The following is a 23,701-nucleotide window of genomic DNA, read 5'->3' on the forward strand; positions in this document are numbered from 1 at the left end:
TGGCCCATCGCAGATTTTTTCACGTTTGGGTTTGTGTTTTTATCTTCTTCAAGGTGTTTGAATCGCGGGCATTGGCCGCGGTTATGGCAAACTATCGCATGAGGCCGCCTTGTTGTGAATTCCACGTTGACACAAGGTTATTTTCCCACGATAGGCTGCGATGTGTAAAGTTGCGGTAACATTTTTGGGTGAGGTTTAGCACACGTTCTTGTGAATATACCCCTTAGTTTCTTAGTTGGTGAAGCAAATCTCCTGGCTTTCTGATTAAATCTGATTAAGGGATGACTGTTTTAGGCTGCCTCATTAAATCACCCCTATAGTAAGTATTTACCTTCTTATAGGTACAAATGGCATTCAATGTTGTGAGATCAATCTAAACCAGGTCTCTGAGGTATGTGCAACAAACACTACGCTGAAATGTGCAGAAAAGACAGAATAATAATAAATACATAAAATAAAAATAAGTGTGCCGTGTCTTTACCAAGCTTCTCTTTGTTGATGATCCAGATTGGCCTCTGGATAAAGGAATCTCCCTTGATGGGGGAACATGGGTTGAATAACATTGTGATGCGGGTGTAAAGGGAGGCTTTTGTTTCACTTGTTCCCAATGGAAAGGCATCCAACTGACCTCCATCATCTCAACACCTATAAGAATAGACAAAGATGCGTCAGTACAGTCTGTATATTTCTAATGCAGCTCAGTGTGCTAACGTCAAAATCTATACTCACATTCTCAGGAAACTACACCACCTTAAAAAACTGAGCTGCCCTTTGTGCATTAAGGCGCCTGAACTACTTTAAACATAAAAAAATTATTTATTTAATTACCCACAAAACTGAAGAAATATGACCTTTCCCTTCCCACACATATTTAACAGAACATTACTATAATTACTTTTGATTTTTATTCCAATTCAGCAGATAGTAATTCTCTTGTTGTGTGCGCCTCCGTTAGCATCATTTCAGGTATCACTATTATAATGCTCCTAATGAATAACGTTCTCATATTTCTCCTTGGAAGCTGGGCCTATGTAGTCCAGTAACATGTGCCACACTATATTCAGCATCAGTGATGTTCTGTTGCTATTGATACCTCTTTGATTTTACCTGTTGGAACAGTCCGATATATAATGGTTGGGCATTCATCTGCATAAGGCACCACCTCTTGCACCCTTACCAGGTCTTCCCTTGGCCAATAAGGTAATCAATAATGTGATTCCTTCCCACAAATGCTTTCGGTCTCCTTAATTTGTTTTCCATTAGGTGTTAAGATATGCTATTTTTGGTTCCACTTTTAGTTTTCTAAAATCGTACACGTGCATCCAACCACCCCCGAGGCTACAGAGGGACATTTCTACCTGCCCCTGTGTTAACTCACCTCATTCTGAGTAAAGCCCGGAATACGTACTTTAGCAGTTCCTAATTTGACAGGGTTATTTTTCCTGCTGTCAATTAGATACTTCGGACCTAATTCATAAATTCCACCACACTCTATTACTGTCAGTAAAATAATGTAATAGTATGCAGTTCATTTATGGACCTTTATTGCGTAATGACTTTCCAACTGATGAGAGCCATTTTGTAGTAGGGCACTATCTGGCAGCTTTAATGTAAACTTATTCAAAAAGTTCGAAGTAACAATAATTTAGGATCTAACCCCATAAAGACTGATTGACCATAGAATACTGCAGACACTCCTACGTGCTTCATGGTGTATCACCTCATTCCCTTTACTCTGACAGTGGTCAGTGTCTGAATCTCAAAGAAAAGCAACTCCTCGCCTTCCTAAAATATACTAGAAGCCCAGCCCCGCGCCTGGGATGCTAAGTAAAGATATTTGCCACTTCAGTCTCCTCATTTCTGTCTCCAATCTGGATACGTTGACCACTGTCAGACAGGCCGCTTTTCTTTTCATACTATTGCTGGGATATTTGTCTTTTAGAAGTCAGTGCTCTGACTGCAGCGGTACTCGATTAGGCCTCTCCTAAGTCGAGTAGATAAACACATTTCATATTTATTCTAAAATAAACAACAACCAGACTTTAACATACGATTGCAGGTTCGGTTCTGTAGAACCTTTTATGCTGCTGGTGAAACTGATGTGGAGAAACAAATTATGGGTTTCTTCAGTAATAAACTATAGTTTGTGTACAGGGTGTGCTATATTGTGCGTCACCTTTTGTAACCAGGAACGGTGCCAAGCCTGTCAGCGCTCCAGACAAAAGAAATGCAAACAATACAAGGTAATGCCTGTGGGCGAGGGTACAAAATATAAATTATCAGCTGGAAATGAAAAAGCATTATGTTGGATAGGCTTCAGTTTAGGTAGTGTGCACCCACCCACATCAGTATGAGGTCACATCATGGTAGGTGTTTTTGACTGAAAACACTTCAAGATAAAGTTGTGACTGACAAACATATTGTTTGGTAGTAATTTCGCAGCCAGCAAGCAGAACCACAGGGGATCCCTATAGAAATAAATTGAAAAGGTGAGAGAATGGAACCAAGGAGAATCACGTGCCTTTTGCAGTAAGAAGGCTCCCAGGTTCTCCAGATGTAGAAGTTATTGTTACCCTGAGAGGAATGAGGAGAGACTTTACTTTACCTATTTGGCATTCAGACACGAAGACTTTGCATACAAAAAGTTAAGCACTTGATAGCACCTTCTAAGAACAACACGGGGTGGGAAGGAGCTAAAGTGCTTGTGGAAACACATGCAAACATAAAAGAGTGGGCACATGTGACTATGGTGACTAGAGGGTCCCTCCACCTAAACACGCAAGAGTTTTGATATGTTTCAGATCTTTCTGTTCATGGAAGGGCATCATTCCCGACTTTTTAATAATTCCTATTTGTACTTTTATTTTATTTTAAAGGTTGCTGGATTTGGTCCCAGTCTCAACGTTAAGAGCCTTCTGTAAGGGAGCTGTGGGAAAGAAGGTAGGGATTAGGGTGGCTACACCAATGGAAATGGTTATCCAGGGCTTAGTGTTACACCCATGCACCTAAAGTTTTTCTGGTGCTCTGTTCTGTGGCAATGGGGAGGAGTGGGTAAATCTATGTGTGTCTGCAAAGTTGTTTTTTACCGTCTAGATTTCTCAGAAGTTGCAGCCATTGCAGAAACTATTGTCCAACTGGTGTTCAGAACTGCCTTGAGTAAGGATGTGACTTTCATATTAATTTCTGGAAAGAGGTCTCCCAGAAAGAGCAATAGAATACGTTAATGGTCTTTAAGATTGAACTAGTATTAACCTTTTCTCCAGAAAGGTCCTTCTGCCCTTAAAAACCATTCACATTCTATGAGAATGGTCACAATGATTTTAATTGAATTCCCATTGCAAAATCATTCTTACTGGTTTTGTTCTATTTGTGGCTTTTTTAATGCGGGTCCAAACAAGTTGAGGCTAGGTCTGCCAAGATATAGTTGCTAATGTTGATGGATCTCATAATCGTCAGTGCACTGAATGCTTTTAACCTGACCCTTGTTCTTCTGCCATGCCTGGTGGTTGAGTCTCATGTATTAACTTTTGATTGTTTCGTGAGATTCTTTGTATATAGAACATCTAGAGAGGTAGGTTCATTTTTTTTGGTTCTTGGGCCATCTCATCTTTTTTAGAGACTTTATTGTTGGGGTTGATTAATTCTTCTCAGGATAGGTCGATCAGGTGAGTTGAGCAACCTTTACAAAGTTTAGCCAAAAACCCATCACCATTTTATAGCACAGTATTTCACTATCAGGACATGTCACACACACTAGTATATGTCCTACCTTTCACATACACTGCCCATCAGGGTATCTTGGGCCTACCTTAGGGGTACCTTACATGTAAGGAGAGGAAAGGTTTGGGTCTGGTAAGTGGGTGCACCTGCCTGGACAACATGGCAGTTCACAACTGCATGGACAGACACTACAGTGATAGGTCCGAGATACATTTACAGGGCTGCTCATGTGGGTGGCACAACCAGTGCTGCAAGCCCACCAGTAGCATTTGATTTACAAGCCCTGCACTTTACTGGGGACTTACCAGTACATTAAATATGCCAATCATGGATAACCAATCATTGTCACAATTTATACAGTAACCATATGTGCTTTAGCACTGATCAGCAGTGGTAAAGTGCCCAAAATCCTATAGCCAACAAAATCAGGGTCAGAAAAATAGGAGACACAAAGTTTGGGGATAAACCTGTCAAAAGGGCCAGGTCTAACAGTAATATTATGCATTTAGATAGCGGCTTCTTTGAAAATGAACTGAGCAATTGCCCACATGGACGCCACATCCTTGATGGTCGATGCCAGTGTTTGGGAATAATAAAGGTATAAAGCATTGATCACAGCCACTGATTCTGCAACTGACCTCTACTGACTAACCTCTCATCTTAAATGGACTTCAGTGGCATGGTCCTGAATGGTTTTCCTCATAATAATTACCATCACATATGAAACCTGATCAATCGCAACTGCCTCTGCATCGAGAACCAAAGCATCTCTGATCCTCACACATCACACTGGGGCGCCAAGTCTACAAGAACACCAGGGCCGCAGTAAGGAAACTGATGCATCGCCTCCCCGCACAGTAAGAAACCAATGCATCACCTCCTCTTCAGTAAGGAAAAGACGATTCACCTCCCCTGCGTGGCAGTAAGGGACCAACGAATCACAAACACTCATGTTATCCTGTTCTTGATGCTAATAACCAATATGATTTTGTTCTTAAATGTCCCCCAATAAAAGATTTAATTTTAAAAAATGATTTAAATTTTTTAGTTTGTATCATTTTGGAAGCATGACTGTGCTTTCATTTACACATAAGAAACTGTCAGGGTTTGGCCCCCATGGACCCCAACCAGGTGTATCAGACATTGCCTCATGGGATCGCCCCTCTCTTTCCTTTCCAGCTGCCGGATTTTGGCATGAGCCTTGGTTCACAGGACGACTGACCCTCACCCTATAGCTGGCCCTGTAAGAACTAGGAGCTGGGCATCCCGAGCCCCGCCCCCTGGAGGTGGGACAGTGATGTGTCGGAGGAAGATAAGGCAGGAGGCTCCAATCCGCACGTTGTCCAATACCGGAAGGAGGAAGAAGGCGGAGACCAACGTGACGAGTCGGAGAAGCGGATCGTGAGATCCACTGAAGAAGGACCGGGAGGCTCAAAAGCCACGGACGAGAGCCTTAGGGAAAAGCCAGGAGGCCACCGACTTCATGCTGTGCCCCGCCACGTTCCCGGAGGGACGTAGCTTGATCAGGTGAATGCACGGTTTCTGGGAGTGGAGAGGGGATCCAACGTCCTCGGGAGGAGTGGGAGACGTGGGAGGCTTCGCCCAAGGTCCTCATTAGAGAAGCCGGGAGCGTTGCTTGCTTGGCCCGCAGTTCCCTGAACCTATCAGTGGCGGCTCCTACCCCTCACCTTCCATTGTGCTCAGTTGGGTGCTGTATCTCTCACTCCCTTTCCCCGGGCTTGGCCACAGCTGGTACTAACAAAATTACGTTTCTTTCTGTTTTGGTGTCCCAGAAACACCCGAACCCGGCAAGGCCAATGACCGACGTCAAGGAGAAGACGTGATTCACCTGACGAGGACGTCGTATCTCGTACCCCCGGACATTGTGCTTTTGATTGTTTTCTTTTTTCGTCCTCGTTGCAATAAAGGAAATCTGTAAGTGCAATCTGTTGTTGAGTGCTTTCTGCCCAGCATCACAGAAACGTTTATATAATTTCCCCTAATGATGTTGTCTGAACAAATTGGTGAATGGCATTGACTTGTAAAATTCAGAAATTCTACTGGGACAATGGATCACCACATATATCTGCTTCACGCTAATGAAGACCATGTTTTTTAGAAGATCTAGTAAGCATGAGATGGAAGCAGATATCATTTGTTGTCAAGGGTGCAGTTTAGACAGCGGTGTGAGTGATGCTCTCTGGTCTCTACCTGGCTAGGGATTATGTGTATGTCTGAAGTTACTTGATATAAGATTGCCTGGTGTACGTGGTGGGACGAGGGTGCATGTTTGGATAAATGTGTATGTGTGTAATAGAGAGTGGGAGATAGGGGGAGAGAAAGAAAGAGAGACAGACAGAGAAAGAGAGATAAAGAAGCATTATTTTAAGAGGGAGTGATTGCTTTGGCAACTTTCCTTCAAAGTTCTAAGTAACCTGAATAGCTCATCAGTTACCACGCAAGATGATTGAGTGCCCACTTTCCTTTCTCTCAAGTTACTCCAGAAGAATTATGTCTCTCCATGTTTTCATGTGTGGGTGTGGAAAACAAATCTTCATCCAATCCTGAGTAAGTTTTAGGTGTTGTTATGAAGACTTAATAAAGCAACAATGATAGCTGGGAGTGCTTCCCAGCAATCATAGTCCCAGGCTTCCCAAATACACAGTTGATTCCACTGATTCCATGGGTACTGGTCGCGCACCAATCACACTGTAGCTTAAACATCATTTGTGGGTGTTAAATAAGGCAGTCTGCAATAGGCACAGCAACAGTACATTTTCCATGTATAGTTATTACATTACATTTGTGGGGTGTGAACCATTTCAATCACATTCCAGTAAAGGCTTTCCAAAGTCTTGTCCTAGGTTACAGGCTTGCTTACTGTCAAGGCCTGTTCTGGTAAACCGCAAACTCACCTACTTTCTCAATTCTCATAGGACTATTGTTCCACGACCAGTCTAACGTCGTGCCAGTCATTATACAACTATATGCAGCAAGCAAACAAAGCAAAACATTCCTTTCCACTCCTTGCTATACACCATGTTTGCTTGTTTTCAGCACAAACCCTTGCTATTGAGCCCTCACTGCAGCTCCTGCTAAAGCGTTGTAGTTTTCCACCTCCATATCAGACCCAACAAAAGTATAGCATGTTGGAAAAGAGATAACCCTTCAGCTGGTGGTGGTGTGTGCTGCCCAGGAAACCAGTCTGATCAAATCTGGTTGTATATTACCCCCTCAGGGGAGGCACATCTTCGTTTTTCATCCTCACCTCATCTTCATGACCCTGCTATGCTCATGTATACCTCAGTCTAGGGATATATTTCTGATCCCGACCCAGGAATTTTAGTGGTGTTTTTCTTATTAAGGATAGAGAATTAAGTGCCTTGGAAGAAAGGGAAGTACTTGTATTGGTTCAAGATGTGGGTGGGGTTGTCTGATTATGGTTATTTTGTGGTATGCATTTACAGGGAGATCCTCGCTAGGTCACTTGTATTCCAAGAGTGGAGTTGCAGCCCTTTGTTGATGGTAATCCCCCGAAATTTGATAAGAACTTAACATACACCCACCTGTTATTCCAGAACTTGATGAAGCTTTCAGTGTGGTGGAGGAAATTACTCCTAAAATGAAAAGTCGCCTTACAAATCATGTTAAAATTGCACTTTAGAACGTCTTTAAACTGCCGCAGAATTCTTTTCACATAGAAAATTGCTCTTGCTGTATAAACGTAAAAGAATCCTTATTAATGCTGCAAATAATATATATATGTGATCAAGGCCGCATGTCTGGCGGCCGAAACGCGTCATTTGGACACTTGATGCTTGAATAAATCCTCATTTAACTCTCAAATTAGCCTTTGGAGTCTGTTTCCTGGTGTTGCGCCTTTCTTTGGATTGTGGTACCCCTGGGATCCTGCTGTGGAATATATATATATATTTTCAAAGAGAGGATAAATATGACGATCACACAAGGACTATTAATTCTTCACCAGATCTTATTTTATTTAGCTACGCGTTTCGCCTGTAACAGCAGGCTTGTTAAAAAAAAAAATATATATATATATATACATATATATATATATATATATATATATATATATATATATATATATATATATATATTACCTACTGGCGGTCGCCGGTAGGTAGTTATAGTTAGGACCGTGTTTCCATAGGAAATCCTAAAATTCTATTTTGAATAACTTTGGCGCCGGTTGACGAATCCTCGCAAAATTTTCAAAACTAATGGGGCGCTCCGCTCAGCTTCTACCCTGAAAGTCTCGGGGTGATTCGTCAAGCGGGGGCTGAGAAAAAGGGGGGGTCCATAGGGACTTTAGTCGCAGCTACAGCCCGAACGGCTGAACAGAATTATGTGAAATTTGGCAGAGAGCTAGCCATAAGGTCCATGAAGTGCCTTTTGCAGGTTTGGTGTAAATCTGTTCATTATTTCCAGAGAAAATAGCATTTAAATCAATATATATATCTATACGCGCGCAGCGGGCGCGCACTGAGCAAGCCCTGTGCGCGCACCCTGCCGTGCGCGAGCGCACTTCTGATTGGTTGTTAGATGTCAGTAAACATTCGAATCGGTGGAAATCAGGAAGCGGCGGCTGCCATTTTGTCTCTCGCAGTCTGAGGCAGTAAAAAACAAAGGGGGAGAACGTGTAAAGGGGACAGAGTGGGGAGATATTGACCCACTAGGCATTGTCAGGGGGTCACAGTAGGACCTTGTAGGGCAAAAAAAAAGAATTATATTTTTTTTAAAAATATCGCCGAGTGAGCGCACCCAGCGCGCACCCGAAAAAAACTTTTAACAAAAAAAAGAAAAAAAAATCACAGTAAAGTGTTTAGATATTAGGTGGCTCTAAAAAGAGCCCTTGTGTTCATTGAGTGCTTTTTTTGGTAGTACCTACAAGTAAGTACCGATGCAGAGTCTTAAGTTCAAGAGGAAGACTCTGTTGCCTTCATCAGTGAAGTGTACACCATCTCCTCTATAAATGTCTTGCATGTTGTAACGCAAGTTGTTGTGGTATATAGAACCCATACCATAGTCTCTGAGGAAAGCAGAAATAGATTTGTTGACGTGCTTCCTTGCTTTGTCAATCTGCGGACAATGTTGGTTGGACCAGTTCCACTGACGTAGTTTATTGTAAAATAAATATATAAAAATATAATAATACATACATAACTTAGCATTTAAAAAACCTTACAAGTTCACTGAAAAAACCATAGGTTTCACACACGTTATAGTTAGGAATTAGCATTTAAAAAACCTTGCAAATTCACTTAAAAAACCATAGGTTTCACACACGTTATAGTTAGCTGGACATTTCTCTCGTAAAAAACCATTGAAATTCCCCCGTTATAGTTAGTACAGCTAACTATAACTTGCGCGACCGCAATCCACTGCTGATGACATCACATATTACATCACTCATGACATGGTCAGTGACATCACGCACCGCGCGCCCACTTTACGCAGTTAGTGCCGTGCTCGCACGGTGGGCAGGCGGTGCGCTACGCGCACCGCGTGCCCACATTACGCTAGATGGGCCATGTACGCACGATGCGCTTCGCGCACCGTGCGCACATGGAGGACATATGATGCACTTCGTTTTGAAAGGTAATATTTTAATTTTTCGTAATTTTTATAAGCCATGCACAAATGGTGCCCTTCGGGCACCATTTGCACACGGGGTGGACAGAGTGTGGATAATTTTTTTTTTTATTTATTTTTTTAAAAAATATTATAGTTTACCTCATCTGTTATAAGCAATGCACAATTGGTGGCCTTCGGCCACCAATTGCATACGGGGTGGGGAGAGTGTGGATAATTTTTTTTTTTATATAATTTTTTACCGTACGCGTAAGCGTAATCGGCGAAATTAGCGAAAAAAAAAAAATTCCGTTTTTGGCCTTGGGGTTCTTTGGGGACTCCCTCAACATGGCTATGTGTGTGGGAGCTGTCTAAACAGCCCCTTTACATGTTTTTGTGCTTTGTATTTTCATCATCACTCTCAGTGCGAGAGAGAAAATGGCGGCCGCCGCTTCCTGGTTTCGGCCGATTCGAATGTTTACTAAGATCTAAGAGCCAATCAGAATCGCGCTCGCGCACGCCACCGTACGCGTACGGTAAGCGTACCGTAAGCGCACCGTAAGCTGGCTCAGATATATATATTGATTTAAAGGCTATTTTCTCAGAATCTACTGAACAGATTTACAACAAACCTACAAAAGGCACTTCCTTGACCTGAGGACTACCTCTCTGCCAAATTTCAAGTAATTCTGTTCAGCCGTTCGGGCTGTAGCCCTGTCTAAAGGTCCTATGGAAAAATGCATGGGAAAAACGCGTTTTGGGACCCCCCTTTTATCTCAGCCCCCGCTTGACGAATCCCCCCGAGTCTTTCAGGGTAGGAGCGGAGCGTAGCGCCCCACCTATTTTGAAAAATTCGCGTGGATTCGTCGACCGGCGCCAAAGTTATTCAAAATAGAATGTTGCGGATTTCCTATGGAAACGTGGTCCTAACTATAACTACCTACTGGCGACCGCCAGTAGGTAATATATATATATATATATATATATATATATATATATATATATATATATATATATATATATATATATATATATATATCCAAAGCACACCACTCCATACAGAAGAAGTAGAGGCCACTCAGGGGACATGCTGGAAGACCGTTAATAGGACAGCTCAGGCATAATGCATTTCAGCCTTACGGCCTTCTTCGGATGTCGCTGATTGCAAGGTACTGCTCCACCGCCACCTTTGAATGTCCAGGCTCTCTCCCATTGGCGGTAATCCGCTTGACCTCCGGTCACATGGTCGCAACTCCGCTGTAGCTTCACCAATGCTACAGCTCCCAGAATGCAGTATTATCAGGTAAGTGTTGCCTGGGGAGAGCCCGATCTTGTAAGCTCCTGTGGGCGTTTGATGTAAAGCAAAAGGTGCGGAGTGTCTGAATTTTAAAGTCCTTGTTTGGAGATCTGTCAAAGGGCTTCCTTGAGTCCCCTTTGACGTTCCAGCCTTGTTGTACATGAGCCCGCAGGGCCGTGAGACAAAATTACAGTGAACTTGCCTCCTCGTTAATAACGAGCTGTGCCTGGCAACAGTCCATAGCTTGGCCATCGCTTCAAGGCGGGCCGGAGTTCTTCCAATAACTTGCACATGTAACAAAGCTGCATCAGCAGCAGGTACCAGTTTCACTCCGGCCTCTTGACAGAACGGGGCCTCTTACGCGCCTCTGGTTAGCGCGAAAATATCCAAAGCACACCACTCCATACAGAAGAAGTAGAGGCCACTCGGGGGACACGCTGGAAGACCTTTAATAGGACAGCTCGGGCATAATGCATTTCGGCCTCACGGCCTTCTTCGGATACCGCTGATTGCAAGGTAATGCTCCACCCCACCTTTGAATGTCCAGGCTCTCTCCCATTGGCGGTTAAACGCTTGACCTCCGGTCACATGGTCGCAAATCCGCTGTAGCTTCACCAAGACTACAGCTCCCAGAATGCAGTATTATCAGGTAAGTGTTGCCTGGGGAGAGCCCGATCGTTGTAAGCTCCTGTGGGCGTTTGATGTAAAGCAAAAGGTGCGGAGTGTCCGAATTTTAAAGTCCTTGTTTGGAGATCTGTCAAAGGGCTTCCTCAAGTCCCCTTTGACGTTCAAACCTCGTTGTACATGAGCCCGCAGGGCCGTGTGACAAAATTACAGTGAACTTGCCTCCTCGTTAATAACGAGCTGCGCCTGGCAGCAGCCCATGGCTTATATATATAGTGAAAGTGTGTTTATCAAAATGTATACAAAATTATGTAGAAAAGGTTTGTGCTAGGCAAACATTCTTAAATGTGTTCCTTTAGTAAGGCCTAAAAGCCTTTTTCTTTCGGCTCATGCTCTTAGCTTAATAGACGTCTATTTAGAACACTTTGCCTAGTATCAGCAACTTGCTTAAGAATATGCTGACCTCAAACTTTTATTTCTTTAGTTTCCTCAAACCATATTAGATCACCTACCTAAATACAATGAGCTTTGCTGTGACTGCTTGATTAAATTAGAATTTAGATATATTTTATTAATGCTTCACAGAATAATATTGCTAGTTTGCCCACATCGTATCCGACTTGCTTTGAATTCACAATGGACATAGGGTGTGTCTTTTTGCTTAGGTAAGAAGGTTCTCATAAGAACTTTCTTCCATGTAACAAAGTCCTGAAATAATGTTCTACACTATATCAAAGTGAATGTTCACTGTGGGAATCGGGGAAAGAAGCATCGGAAGTCGACAAGACCATCAGATGAGCGGTTTCATTGGATGAGAGGAACTAACATCTAATAACTTTTGATATATCTTTATGTTATTTTATATTATTGAGTGTTGCTTGCTAGTAAGGAGACTCTCTCAGACTCAGATTCAGCTCTCTTTTTCCCTGCCTTGCCACTCTTCTACCGGAGAGTTGGTCTTTTCCTTCTGTTACCAACAGCTACTGCTATAGGTGAACCTATTCTTCTTTACCCAAACACTCTTTTCTGATCAGTGCTACTGCAAATATTCTTCTATTATTGAGAGTTGCTATTTCAGCTGCAGGGAACTCAGCTGAGTTTCCAGAACAACTCTTTATCGGTAGCTCATCTTATATTCTGAATCTTTGTTAATGCCCAATCTTTCAAAAACAGCTTCGATTTGTGACACCGAAATTTCATATTCCAGTGTACACTGCTCAGACCAATGATGTCAGCAAGTTATATAACAGGCCGTCACGGAATTTGTTGCCTCAACACTATTGATGGGCAACTTTGGGTGATATGCTCTCATCATCAGGTGCTTGATGGTGCATTGACTAACAAGTTCCTTCAACCTTATCTGAAACACCCTCTTTTTGCTGGTCCTCTGATAGCACAATGCTTTTATAATCTGCATTTACTTCACAAATAACTAATGCCCAGGGGTTCTTAACCTGTGGTCCGTGTACCCCAAGGATCCGCAAAGGTTACGAAGGGGTCTGCAAATGTTTAGAAAATGAAATCTTTTCAGCACATTAATAAAGTATATATACATGAAAAATCAAAATGTAAAATTGAACATTGTAAAACTTTCTGTATATGTGAAGGAATATGAGACTGAGGCAAAAAAAGAACTTGGTGTCCTTAGCTAGATTCATAGAAGTCACACACGTACAGCAAACCAAACCTAGTATGTATGATTGTTGGGCTTAATTGAAGTACTGGTATACGCCAACCAAAATAGAGCATGCATTAGCAGCAAAACCGACAAAGTGATGTGCTTGAGTCTATCATATTCCTTTGTCTCATAGAAATAAAACAATTTTTGTATATTTTTTGTTTGGGAATGAAATAAAATATTTGATAGTTTATTTGTTTGGTATGTGCTTATTTCTGTATATTGTTTTGAGGTCTAAATCATACAAATTGCTCCAGTATGGCTTTGCCGAAGTCAAAAGGTTAAGAACCACTGTATTATGCTATAGGAGCTGTTGCTGGATTGTCTGCTGTATCCTGTTTTCAGCAGACTAATATAAACTGAGTGCGCCTCCCCCAAAATATAGTAAGAGGAAGCCCTTTGCTCTAGGAGTTAGTATCTTATACAGCTTGTTGGAAATGGGATCTCTGGTTGGCTAAGGCTTGTACCAAAGCCAGGCAGAGACCACCACTCTAGTCAGGGCAAGGGAGTTACACGCCAAGATAACTCCTGCTCACCCCCTTGGTAGCTTGGCACGAGCAGTCAGGCTTATCCCGGAGGCAATGTGTAAAGCGTTTGTGCAACACACACACTAAGCAGCAAAACACTAGGCACACCACAAAAGGAACTCCACACAAGGTTATATATAATAATAGCCTTTGTATTGTCATAAACACATTAGATTCTAATCACACAATGTACACTGTGCCAACGGGCACCAGGCAGTATTTACAGGGGACTATTTACACACGACAGGGCCAATGGGGCCACTGTTAAAACCATCACAAAGTGGAAAGAGTAAATGTAGATCTTGTAATAAAGGTAGACCACAACAGGGATCTCTGGCTAACACTTTACTCAGCATTATCCTGCAACATAAAAGATGGGACAACTAAATCATATCAGGCATGAATCTCATTAGGCATAAAACTACATTAGGCCCAAACCTCATTAGCATCACACATTATGCACCAACCTCATACGTAAAAGCACATTAGGCAAGAATCAGCCTAAACACAGTGTGCCCCAATCGGGGGCACCACACACTGGAACTGGCCCCCGGCCAACTGGCCTCTCTCAGCGGCTCAAAAGACCCTATGTCCAGCAAAAGTCAGGGCTGGCTGCACATGTAGCGAAATAAAAGTGGGGAAAGCGCTGGGGCAGGGCAGGAGTGTCTCTCGCTCCTCTCTCCCTCCTCCTGAGGAATGAAAAAGGCCCTCACGTCGTTGCAGCTACCTGCGCTCTCGCAGGGCAGCTGGAGAGGACAAAATGGCACTGGCACTACACATGCCTAATCAACCCGGGGCCCCTGCGGGGACTCCTCCGGGAATGCGGGGAATAAAACACCAATGCCCCCAAGATGCAGTTGCCTGCCACGGCGGTGCAACTGTAAGGAGGTGTAAACACTACACGTTGCAGCTGCCCGCTATTAGGTGGGGCAGCTGAAAAGAATCACCCACGCACTGGCCCAGGGGGTGGGCACCGACAATGTGCCCCGACACTACCCCCAACCAATGTGAAGCTGAGCCCCACTCACCGGGCTCATGGGGCACCTTTTTGACTCCTGTGGCGGCACTCTGAGCGTCTCCTCCGCTGGAGAGGCTCCGGCAGCAGCACTTCTTCCTCTGCGGCAGGGGCAGGCACTGACAATGTGCCTCGGTCCCCCTCCGCCTCCACCAGCAGAACGCTGCAGCACCTGCGGGGCTCTCTTTGTGGTTACGGGAGCCCCGCTTGACGCCACTCACTAGAGTTCTGCCAGACACCTCCTCCTGGAACCTCTCGGAGCACGATCTCCCTGGAGCCGGGACTTCCTGCCTCCGCTCTGCGTCGCGATGATGTGGTGGTGGGAGTCCCAGTTGCCAGGCAACATTCCGGCTCCCCTCGGGGGCCACGGCAGTGATTTTCCTGGATGCGCCGCTTCCCTCCTTCCTTCACTGATGCGCGGGGTGTGTTCCCGCCTTTGTTTAAATTAAATATAATGGCGGGGTTGGCACCCGCCACAACAGCACACCAGTGGGCTGGGCACCCACCACAACAAGCAAAACGGTGGGGGGGGGGCTCCTGCCAGGAACACAAGTAGAAAGTCACCGAAAATGCGGGGTAGGAACCCGCTGGGTCTGTAGTACAGGGGGGAAATCCCCACGCTCGGGACTCCCTCGGCAGGCAACTCTGCAGCGCGTCACCAGACGCCAGCTCTTCCCAGCAGCAACGCTCTTCAAAATAAAAGTAAAGTACTCTCAGACGCTTCTCCAAAATGACAAATAAAGTGCTCACAGGTGCCTGAAGCCCAAGGCCAGCTCACAGGGCCCTCCAGCAGGGAGGCAATCCCTAGTGGTGGTTCCTCCTGGAGCCCAGCAGCAGTGCACTGCTGATGACGTCACATATTACATCACTCATGACATGGTCAGTGACATCACTCATGACTTCTGAACTCTGTCTGTGCCCAGGTCCTGACCCTCCCTTCTATCCTCCATGGTCCTTTGTGCATGCCCCTGCACCCTCCTTCTTGCCCATCATAGCCACTGTGCTGCCACTAACCCTCCCGCTTGCCATGCATGGTCTTCTGTGCTGCCACGGCCCCTCCCACCTTCCCTGTGTGGTCAGCTAGCTGTCCCTGACCCCCGCCCACCTTCCCTCCATGGTCTGTGTGTATGCCATCATAGTCTCACTGTTGCTCTCCATGGTGTGTCTTGCTTCTAGTGCCCATCCCGCCTGACCTCCATGGTCAACTTGCTGCTCCTGCCCTGCCCCCTTGCCCCCAGCCCTCTGTTTCCATGTGCAGACCCTTATTCCCTCCCTCTTGGCTTGTCTGTTCCATTGTAATGCCCCTGATCCGTCCCCCCTGCCCTTTATGGTCTGTTATGCTGCAGCTTTCTCTCCTGTCTGTTCATTATGGTCAGCTAGCTACCATTGCCTCTTTCCCCTCTGTTCTCTGTTGTCCATGTGCATGGTTCTGTCCCCTCCCTATTGCTTTCTTTAGATTGTTGTGCTGCACTCCCGTCCCGCATGCCCTGTGTGGTGTATTGTTCTGCTGCAAACCCCAATTCCTGCCATGTAGGGTCAGTTTGGTGCTCCTCTCCATGTCCCTCCTGTCCTCTGTTATCCGAGTCCATGTCACTACCCTAATTCCTCCTGCCTTCCATGATCCAATGTACCATACTTGTGAACATTTTGAACTTGGTAAGAGGGAGATTTTGAAAAAAACTGGGGTATTGATTTTCCCCTTTGAGTTACATTGAAAAAGAGGAGATTGTAGACAGGAGACAGATCAAATAAAGCCCATTTGACCTTAAAAACATTGGACGTTTCCTGGCTGAATCGGGTCTGTTGGCATGTATGGTTGTACTACCACTGCCTCTTCCTTCTGCCCACAATGGTCTATTATATTGCCACAGCCCCTCTTGCCAGTCCTGTATTGTTGGTTTGTTGCCCCTGCCCCCCTTTCCACTGCCCTCCATAGTCTGTTGTGCTGCCACTGCCCTTCCTGCCTGCCTAGTGTGGTCAAATTGTTGCCTCTGCACCCTCCTACCTGCCTTCAATTTTCAGAGTCTGTACCCCTGGCCTCTGCCTCTCAACAGTATCCTAATGAACAACTAGATTGCTAACATTCTATATTTATTACAAAAGTGTGGAACGCGTGATGTCATCTTGATGTAATCAAAAATGTAATACCTAGAGCATTTCCTTTAGAAATTACATATATGAGAGGGTCTTATTTGCATCAAAATTATGGTTAGTGCTCTAAAAAACTAAAATGAGGGCATATTTTCTGAGTTTTCAAATAGCGACAAAGCCCTTTTAAATTATTTGTTATCTTTGTGTTTTTTAATCCAGTTGACCACTTGATTAAATGTTGCACTTAGGGGAGAGGATATGGTGTTACTTCCAGAGCTGCAGACTTTGCAACTGGGGAACCAGGTTGAAGTTTCTGCTTTAGCTCGACATTCTGTGATTCTGGTCAAATCACTTAATCTCCCCATGTCTACAACCAAAATGAATTTGTTCTTGTGTGATGTAACCAATGCTCATGTAAAGCACTCCAATACCTGACAAGTCTGCACTATATAAAACTGCAAAAACACAAAAAATAAAATGTGTTTTGCACACTTCTGTCATTGGGCTACAAGTGGGCTACATCTGGGTAATATTTGTGCTGCATTTGGGCTCTTTTGTCTCTGGTGGCCATCTTGGGAGATTTATTTGTTATGAAGTTTCCTAATTTCCTGATTTACTGCAGTCTCTTCAGTAGGAAATGCTTTCAGTTTTTTACTTTGATTCCATCAAGAAGGTATTCAGATATGTCACACATTTGCCATAAATTCTGAATGTTAGCACTCTAGTTGCTCATTAGATCACTGTAGTAAAGCTACTGCTCCCCACGGAAGTCTGCTGCTGGTATTAAAAGTGCATGTTTCAGGCTGCATATCAGAATTTTTAATGAAATAGAAGAGGATTTCAGAAGTCACTCAAAATGTGCCCTAATTTTTCTTTCTGCAGCACTAATCATATTTTCTATGGTAAAATGAACCCCCTCATTTTGTTCCTTTTTAAATTAAATGTTTTAAGAGTTACCACTTTATTCCAATCAAGATGGCTTCAGGTGTGCAATACGTAGGATTTGAGAACTTAAAATGTGCCTTAAATTTTCTTTCTGCAGCACTAATCATAATTTCTATGGCAAAATAAACTCCCTCATTTTGTTCCTTTGCAAGTTAAATGTTTTAAGTGTTACCACTTTATTCCAATCAAGATGGCTTCAGGTGTGCCATACGTTTGTCATAAGTAAGACTGTTAGCGCTCTAGTTGTTCTTTAGAACACTCTGGGACATTCTGTCATTGGGCTATACTTGGGCTACATCTGGGTGATATTTGTGCTACATTTGGGCTCTTTTGTCTCTGGTGGCCATCTTGGGAGACTTATTTGTTATGAAGTTTCCTAATTTCCTCATTTACTACAGTCTCCTCAGTAGGAAATACTTTCAGTTTTTTACTTTGATTCCATCAAGAAGGCATTCAGATGTGTCACACATTTGCCATAAATTCTGAATGTTAGCACTCTAGTTGCTCATTAGATCACTGTAGTAAAGCTACTGCTCACCACGGAAGTCTGCTGATGGTATTAAAAGTACATGTTTCAGTCTGCATATCAGAATTTTTAATGAAATAGAAGAGGATTTGAGAAGTCACTCAAAATGTGCCCTAATTTTTCTTTCTGCAGCACTAATCATATTTTCTATGGTAAAATGAACCCCCTCATTTAGTTCCTTTTTAAATTAAATGTTTTAAGAGTTACCACTTTATTCCAATCAAGATGGCTTCAGGTGTGCAATACGTTTGTCATAAGTAGGACTGCTAGCGCTCTAGTTGTTCTTTAGAACACTCTGGGAAGCTGCAGTAGAACACAAAGGAGTCAATTGACAATCTCTGCCCTTGTTGAATGTACATGTTTTACTGAGAATGTCAGACTTCATTCTCACATGACTGAGAAAGATAATGTGAATTTACAGAAAATATGCTCTCAGTTTAGCTTATAGATCACCTTCCAAACCTCTGTGGGAAAAGCATGAGCAAATAGTTTTCTCTCAAACATGATTCATGATTTCCCAGCAGAAGGCTTTTTCACATGGTAAAATCACCTTAGAACACACCACAATTCCTAAAATTATTATGGTACCATCAATAAATGATTTATAATGTAACTAAAGTCGTAAAACCTTCTATTAACTGCAATGCTTTTTAATGAGGTGCTATCATGTATATTGGTCCCAAGATGGCTGCCAACACTTCTTGGATGAAGTGCTGACAGCCAATCAGATCTCACGATGAGATGTGTGGTTAGGCTCCGCCCAGAAATATATGTGATTTTACTTTTGATTTTCTCAGGAAATACTGAACGGATTTACACCATTTAACCAAAAGGCATGACTCGGAACCAAGGGCTACCTTTTTGCCACATTTGGTGTAATTCTGTTCAGCAGTTCGGGCTGTAGCTGCGATTAAAGGTTCCTATGGAAAATTGCATGGGGAAAACATGTTTTGGGACCCCCCTTTTTTCTCGGCCCCCGCTTGACAAATCACCCTGAGACTTTCAGGATAGGAGCGGACCGGAGCGCCCCACCAGTTTAGAAAATTTTGCGAAGATTCGTCAACCGGCGCCAAAGTTATTCCAAATAGAATGTTGCGGATTTCCTATGGATAATAGGTCCTAACTATAACTACCTACTGGCGACTGCCAGTAGGTAATATATTACCTACTGGCGGTCGCTCAGCGGACACAAAAGGTATGTTGCTATTCCTCTAACAAAGGTGAGAGGGGGATTCGTCATCTTCCGACAGACTGAAGGTCCGGCAAGGGTACGACATCCGTGATCCTCCAGAAAGCAGTCAGGTGTGGTTGGAAGGTTAGACCCATGGGTCCAAGGCAGTAATCCTCTTGTCCAGGCCAATACCCAAACATTTAGCCACAGCTATACCAGTATACCCTTTTGGCATACGGGGTTGCCAAGTGGCTCACTACTGGGCGCAGGTTCTTCCGGGTGAGCGCCCTAAACACGACAGACAAGAGTCTCATACTCCAGCCCAATTAGGTTCACAGGTAGGCCCTTCTGGCATACGAGGTCAGCATGGCGCAGCCGTGCAGGCCTGGTAATTCCCGCATGGTGCATTTCACACTGCTGAGAAATGGTGGCCGGGTCCCGATATACGGGGGTCACCGGATTGTTCCTGCACATGGTCAACGATCGGTATACAGCTGGTCGCCTCACACCTTGCTCAGGGATTCCTCTTGACAGGGCTTCCCACTGGACTTTGATCCCTCTAATGCTCTCCTCTTCCTCACAGGAGACACTTGTCTTGGCAATCAGACAGGTGATGATGCTCCAGACTTCAGGGCTGGTGCTCTTGGTTCCCTTGGGTGATGTCCCCTCACCCAACAGGGAGACTAGAAGGTGTAGTGGAGGCGGCGTTTTAGATAGCAATCTATCTATCTTAGCATATGTGCCTTAGATGTTAGGAACGCCATCTTGCCACTTTTGCTGCTTTTGCACACGACACTGCAGATACATGTTATTATTTGAAAACTGCTTGCTTGCCTTTTCTGCACATTAGAACTGTCTGTTGTTCACATCGCTAGACGTGCACTGCGACCTTGGTCTGAACATTGTGTGCAGAAACAGTCTGAGCCACCAAACAATGTAGGTTTTCAAGTTCAGGTTGATCGGCCCACGCTCTAGCCATAACACGCACACAGCTGCAAATATCTGAAAGTCGAGAGCCTTTAATATTGCAGTTTGCATGCATTAGACACACATTCTGGAGAAGAACTTTTCCAGGCGCAGAGCAAAGCTGATCATGTGATGTGATTCACCTAAGCTGATCTTTACGGTATGGGGTTCCCCATTCAAACCTAGAGACCTTTTATTAGTATAATAATACTAGCTCACTAGTGAAGGGAGGGTGGTTGTATTCCACTATCATTTGTAATATGATTTCTCATTCATTTTCTATGGTATTGTAACAATGCTGATGGTTTTAATTTTAATCATTTGTCTGCTTATGTTAGCCAAAGTACTGCATCTTAGGACACGTAGTTTATGAAATAAACATTTTAAACTTTACTGTGTCTCTGATTACTCTTGTTGTGGACTGATATGAGAATAATAACGAACAGGTATTTCTGATTCCCACCATTCCTGAGAGTACTCTAAGTCGCTTGTTCTGGGTTGTCTATACATTGGGAGCGCCGAGAGGATACGGAGGACGAATGGGACACTGATGCTCGTCGGATTGGGGTTCTGAGGTGAGTTTTTGGTAGACCGCAATTCACTGAGGTCCTGGTTTCCTGCGCATAGTTCTGTGCATGAGCAGAATCCCTGCAACATGGCGCACCTAACGTTTGGTCTTTTGATTTGAAACGCCTTAGTAGTGCTTATATTAGTCCACGACACCCTCACTCTTGTTTCCGGATAGCGGGAGTGACGGTTTTGCCTACCTGTTTGTACAATAGGTTCCCTCAAGCTTGTTAATTAAAAAGGTTTTAATATTTCTGAACCCTTGTGCTACTGTAATATCCATTGTTGTTCTTCTCTGTGTCCTTATGGTGGTCGATATTGCAGCGCATAGCCGAACACCTCTGCTGCGTCATTTGACGCAGTTTGGGGTGCCGGACGATGGGATGGCCGTTATTTTTGTGGTGAGTGCCGATGCAGCGTATCCCTACGAATTGTTCTACTCTTGGGTGAGTATGCCGGCAGTAAATGCGGATGATGATATGTTTCACTCCTATACTCCCACGTGTCTCCCAGCAAATTATACGCCATATAGGACGCAAGAAATTCCTATTTCAGCTTGGCAGCATCGCATTTGGTTTAATGGTGCCCTTCCCCATGCAGTCACACCTGTTAGAATGGGCCCTTTGTCAATTCCAGGGGCCACTTGGCCGGTGCTGGCCGGCTTTACGCCTCATCCACGGTATTTGAATGTTGCGGTGGATGAGTTATGTGTCCTCCATACAGCCCTGATTACTGTGTATCAGGCTTTAGTGCAATACGTTTCACGCAAAGTGCAGGTGGGGGCACCTGCTGTTGCGGGACAACCAGCTGGCCAGGCCGGGGTTGTTATTAGTCCCGTCATGGTTAATTTGATAATGGGCAAGCGCCCCCAGAATAAGGACGATTTGCCTTATTGGCTTTCTGAGAAATTTGACCAGCTGGAAGCAGTATTTCCGCACTCTAATCCTGTGGAGAAACACAGGATCCTCACCATTAGTTTGCAAAAAGACTTAGTCCCAGAGGTGTCCGATTGTGACAACTGGGGTAAGGTTTTTGCAGCGGTATACTCGAAGTGCTACGGCACCCCATCTATGGCAGTGCTTCCCTCCGTCATCAAACGTGTTCAAGATCAACACGGACCGGAGGCGGCAGTCGAGTTGGGAATGCGGCTTGTCGGTGTGTTCGACGTAGTTGCCACTCTCGTCCTTGGTAATCTCAAGGGAGATGCGGTACAATTCCAAGTGGCTAATGGCTTGGCCCGCGTCGATGAACTCGATAAGCCCCGAGAGTTGCCTAAAATTATTGCGGAAGCATATAGAACTATTGGCCGCAGTAGTTTAGGGATTAAGCCAACTATTATCATTCCAGACTTAATCCAGCAAACTAAGGTGAGTTTGTCTGTCAAAGACGATCGTCCAACGTTTCCTAAACAAAATTAGCAAACAAAGAAACAGGGAAAGCAGCAACAGAACCAGGGGTCTCGTCCTGCGTCTCCAGTACAGGCGACTGGTGAAGGCACATACGATTTGCGTGATCGTACTAATATTAGGTCACCTGATAGATTTCAGGTTACTGAACAACGTTCTCCTCGTTCTTCACAGGAAATATTGGTCTCACAGTCCGGTGGCGGAGAACGTGGCAAAGGTCGGGGTGCCCAACAAGGACGTGAGCAACCCCGTCAGCCTGACGGAAAAGGCAAGCAGGACGAGTTTGCACGTCAACGTCCCCCGTTTCAGAAGAAGAAAGTTGCTGCGCTAACAGCTAGGTATGCCACAGATAGTGAGAACGCAGTTTCGGAACCTGACATGGGCACTAACGCTGCTCGACAGCGCAGCGGAGGTTACAGTAGTGCGGCAAGCACTGCGTCCATATCTGGAGGCGACAGCAACTGACACGTTCATTACTGTAGAAACTGCTGACACTAGAGTGGCTCCCCCGACAGACTATATGACATAGTCCTCTTAATTGAAGGTGACATACAACGTACAATACAAGGGATTTTTTGGGATAATCTGACCTCTTCCTATGACATTCTCTTAGCAGAGGTGGACTGGCCCCCGGCTTTCATTTTGGATGCTACTAGAGGGGAGGAGGTTCAGTTCAGTTCAGAAAGCTTTTATTTGGTTTGCGTAACACAACCACATAAGCTAAGCAATTATATCTACATTTATAAAATCCTCCTCATGTATAATTATTACAAAACACAATATTGTCAGTATTCCTCCGTCTAAATAATTGCTATAATACATATTCATAATAAAACATCAAAGTGCATTGAGCTATAAAGTGCCAGAATCCAAATATACAAATATCCATTTGTATAATTATTACAGTACATAAAATTGTGCAAATTCACTATGAAGTGACATATGCTAATGTTCAAAATTGCAATATCTGACTAACAATTACAGTACATAAAGCTGTGCAAATTCGCAATAAGAAGACATCTACTAATTTGCAAATTTGCAATATCTATCCAACTATTACAGTACGTAAAGCTATGCAAGTTCGCTATTATGTGCAAATTTGCAATAAAAACTGGATTTTCAAAGTACTATCGACTTTCTGGCAACTCTGCATTTCATTATAAAATTAGCCACATAAAAACAGATATCTGGGCTCTCCAATTTACATAGTAATCTCATAGCATTTACAGTTAAGCGGGTATTATATTTAAAAAAAAATCGGTTTTAAATAACATTTCCTAAGTGATGCATAAAATTTACAGAAAAGTAGAAAGTGGCAGCAACTCTGATTAGAAATATTATCACATGGGCACTTTATTTTAGATCGTTTACCTATATCCAGAAAGGCTACAAGATGATGAACAATTCCCAGCCTAAGACGAGATAATACAAATCGATGCGAAGATCTTGTCACATCTTCCAAATACTGCTGGAACCCACTTTTAAGTTCAAGTTGCCTATAAAACACAAGTGTTCTTTGGGTCTCTATTAATTTGTTATCTCATTCCCCCCTCTTAAAGGATAAAAAAGAATCTTT

The 23,701-nt window shown here is 43.8% G+C and overlaps 1 protein-coding gene across 3 annotated transcripts in view; it reads right to left on the reverse strand.

Annotated features, from left to right (window-relative positions):
• Positions 1-23,701, reverse strand: part of LOC146829049 (mitochondrial fission factor homolog B-like) — a 240,208-nt gene that overhangs the window by 67,872 nt on the left and 148,635 nt on the right. For all 3 annotated transcript variants that reach the window (XM_085607674.1, XM_085607676.1, XM_085607675.1), the window contains one exon: positions 482-645. In XM_085607674.1, the coding sequence (XP_085463800.1) occupies positions 482-645 (164 nt within the window). The remainder of the gene's footprint in view (positions 1-481; positions 646-23,701) is intronic.

This window comes from Triturus cristatus, chromosome 5_2 (genome assembly GCF_964204655.1).
Source record: "Triturus cristatus chromosome 5_2, aTriCri1.1, whole genome shotgun sequence".
In the NCBI taxonomy this organism is placed as follows: domain Eukaryota; kingdom Metazoa; phylum Chordata; class Amphibia; order Caudata; family Salamandridae; genus Triturus; species Triturus cristatus.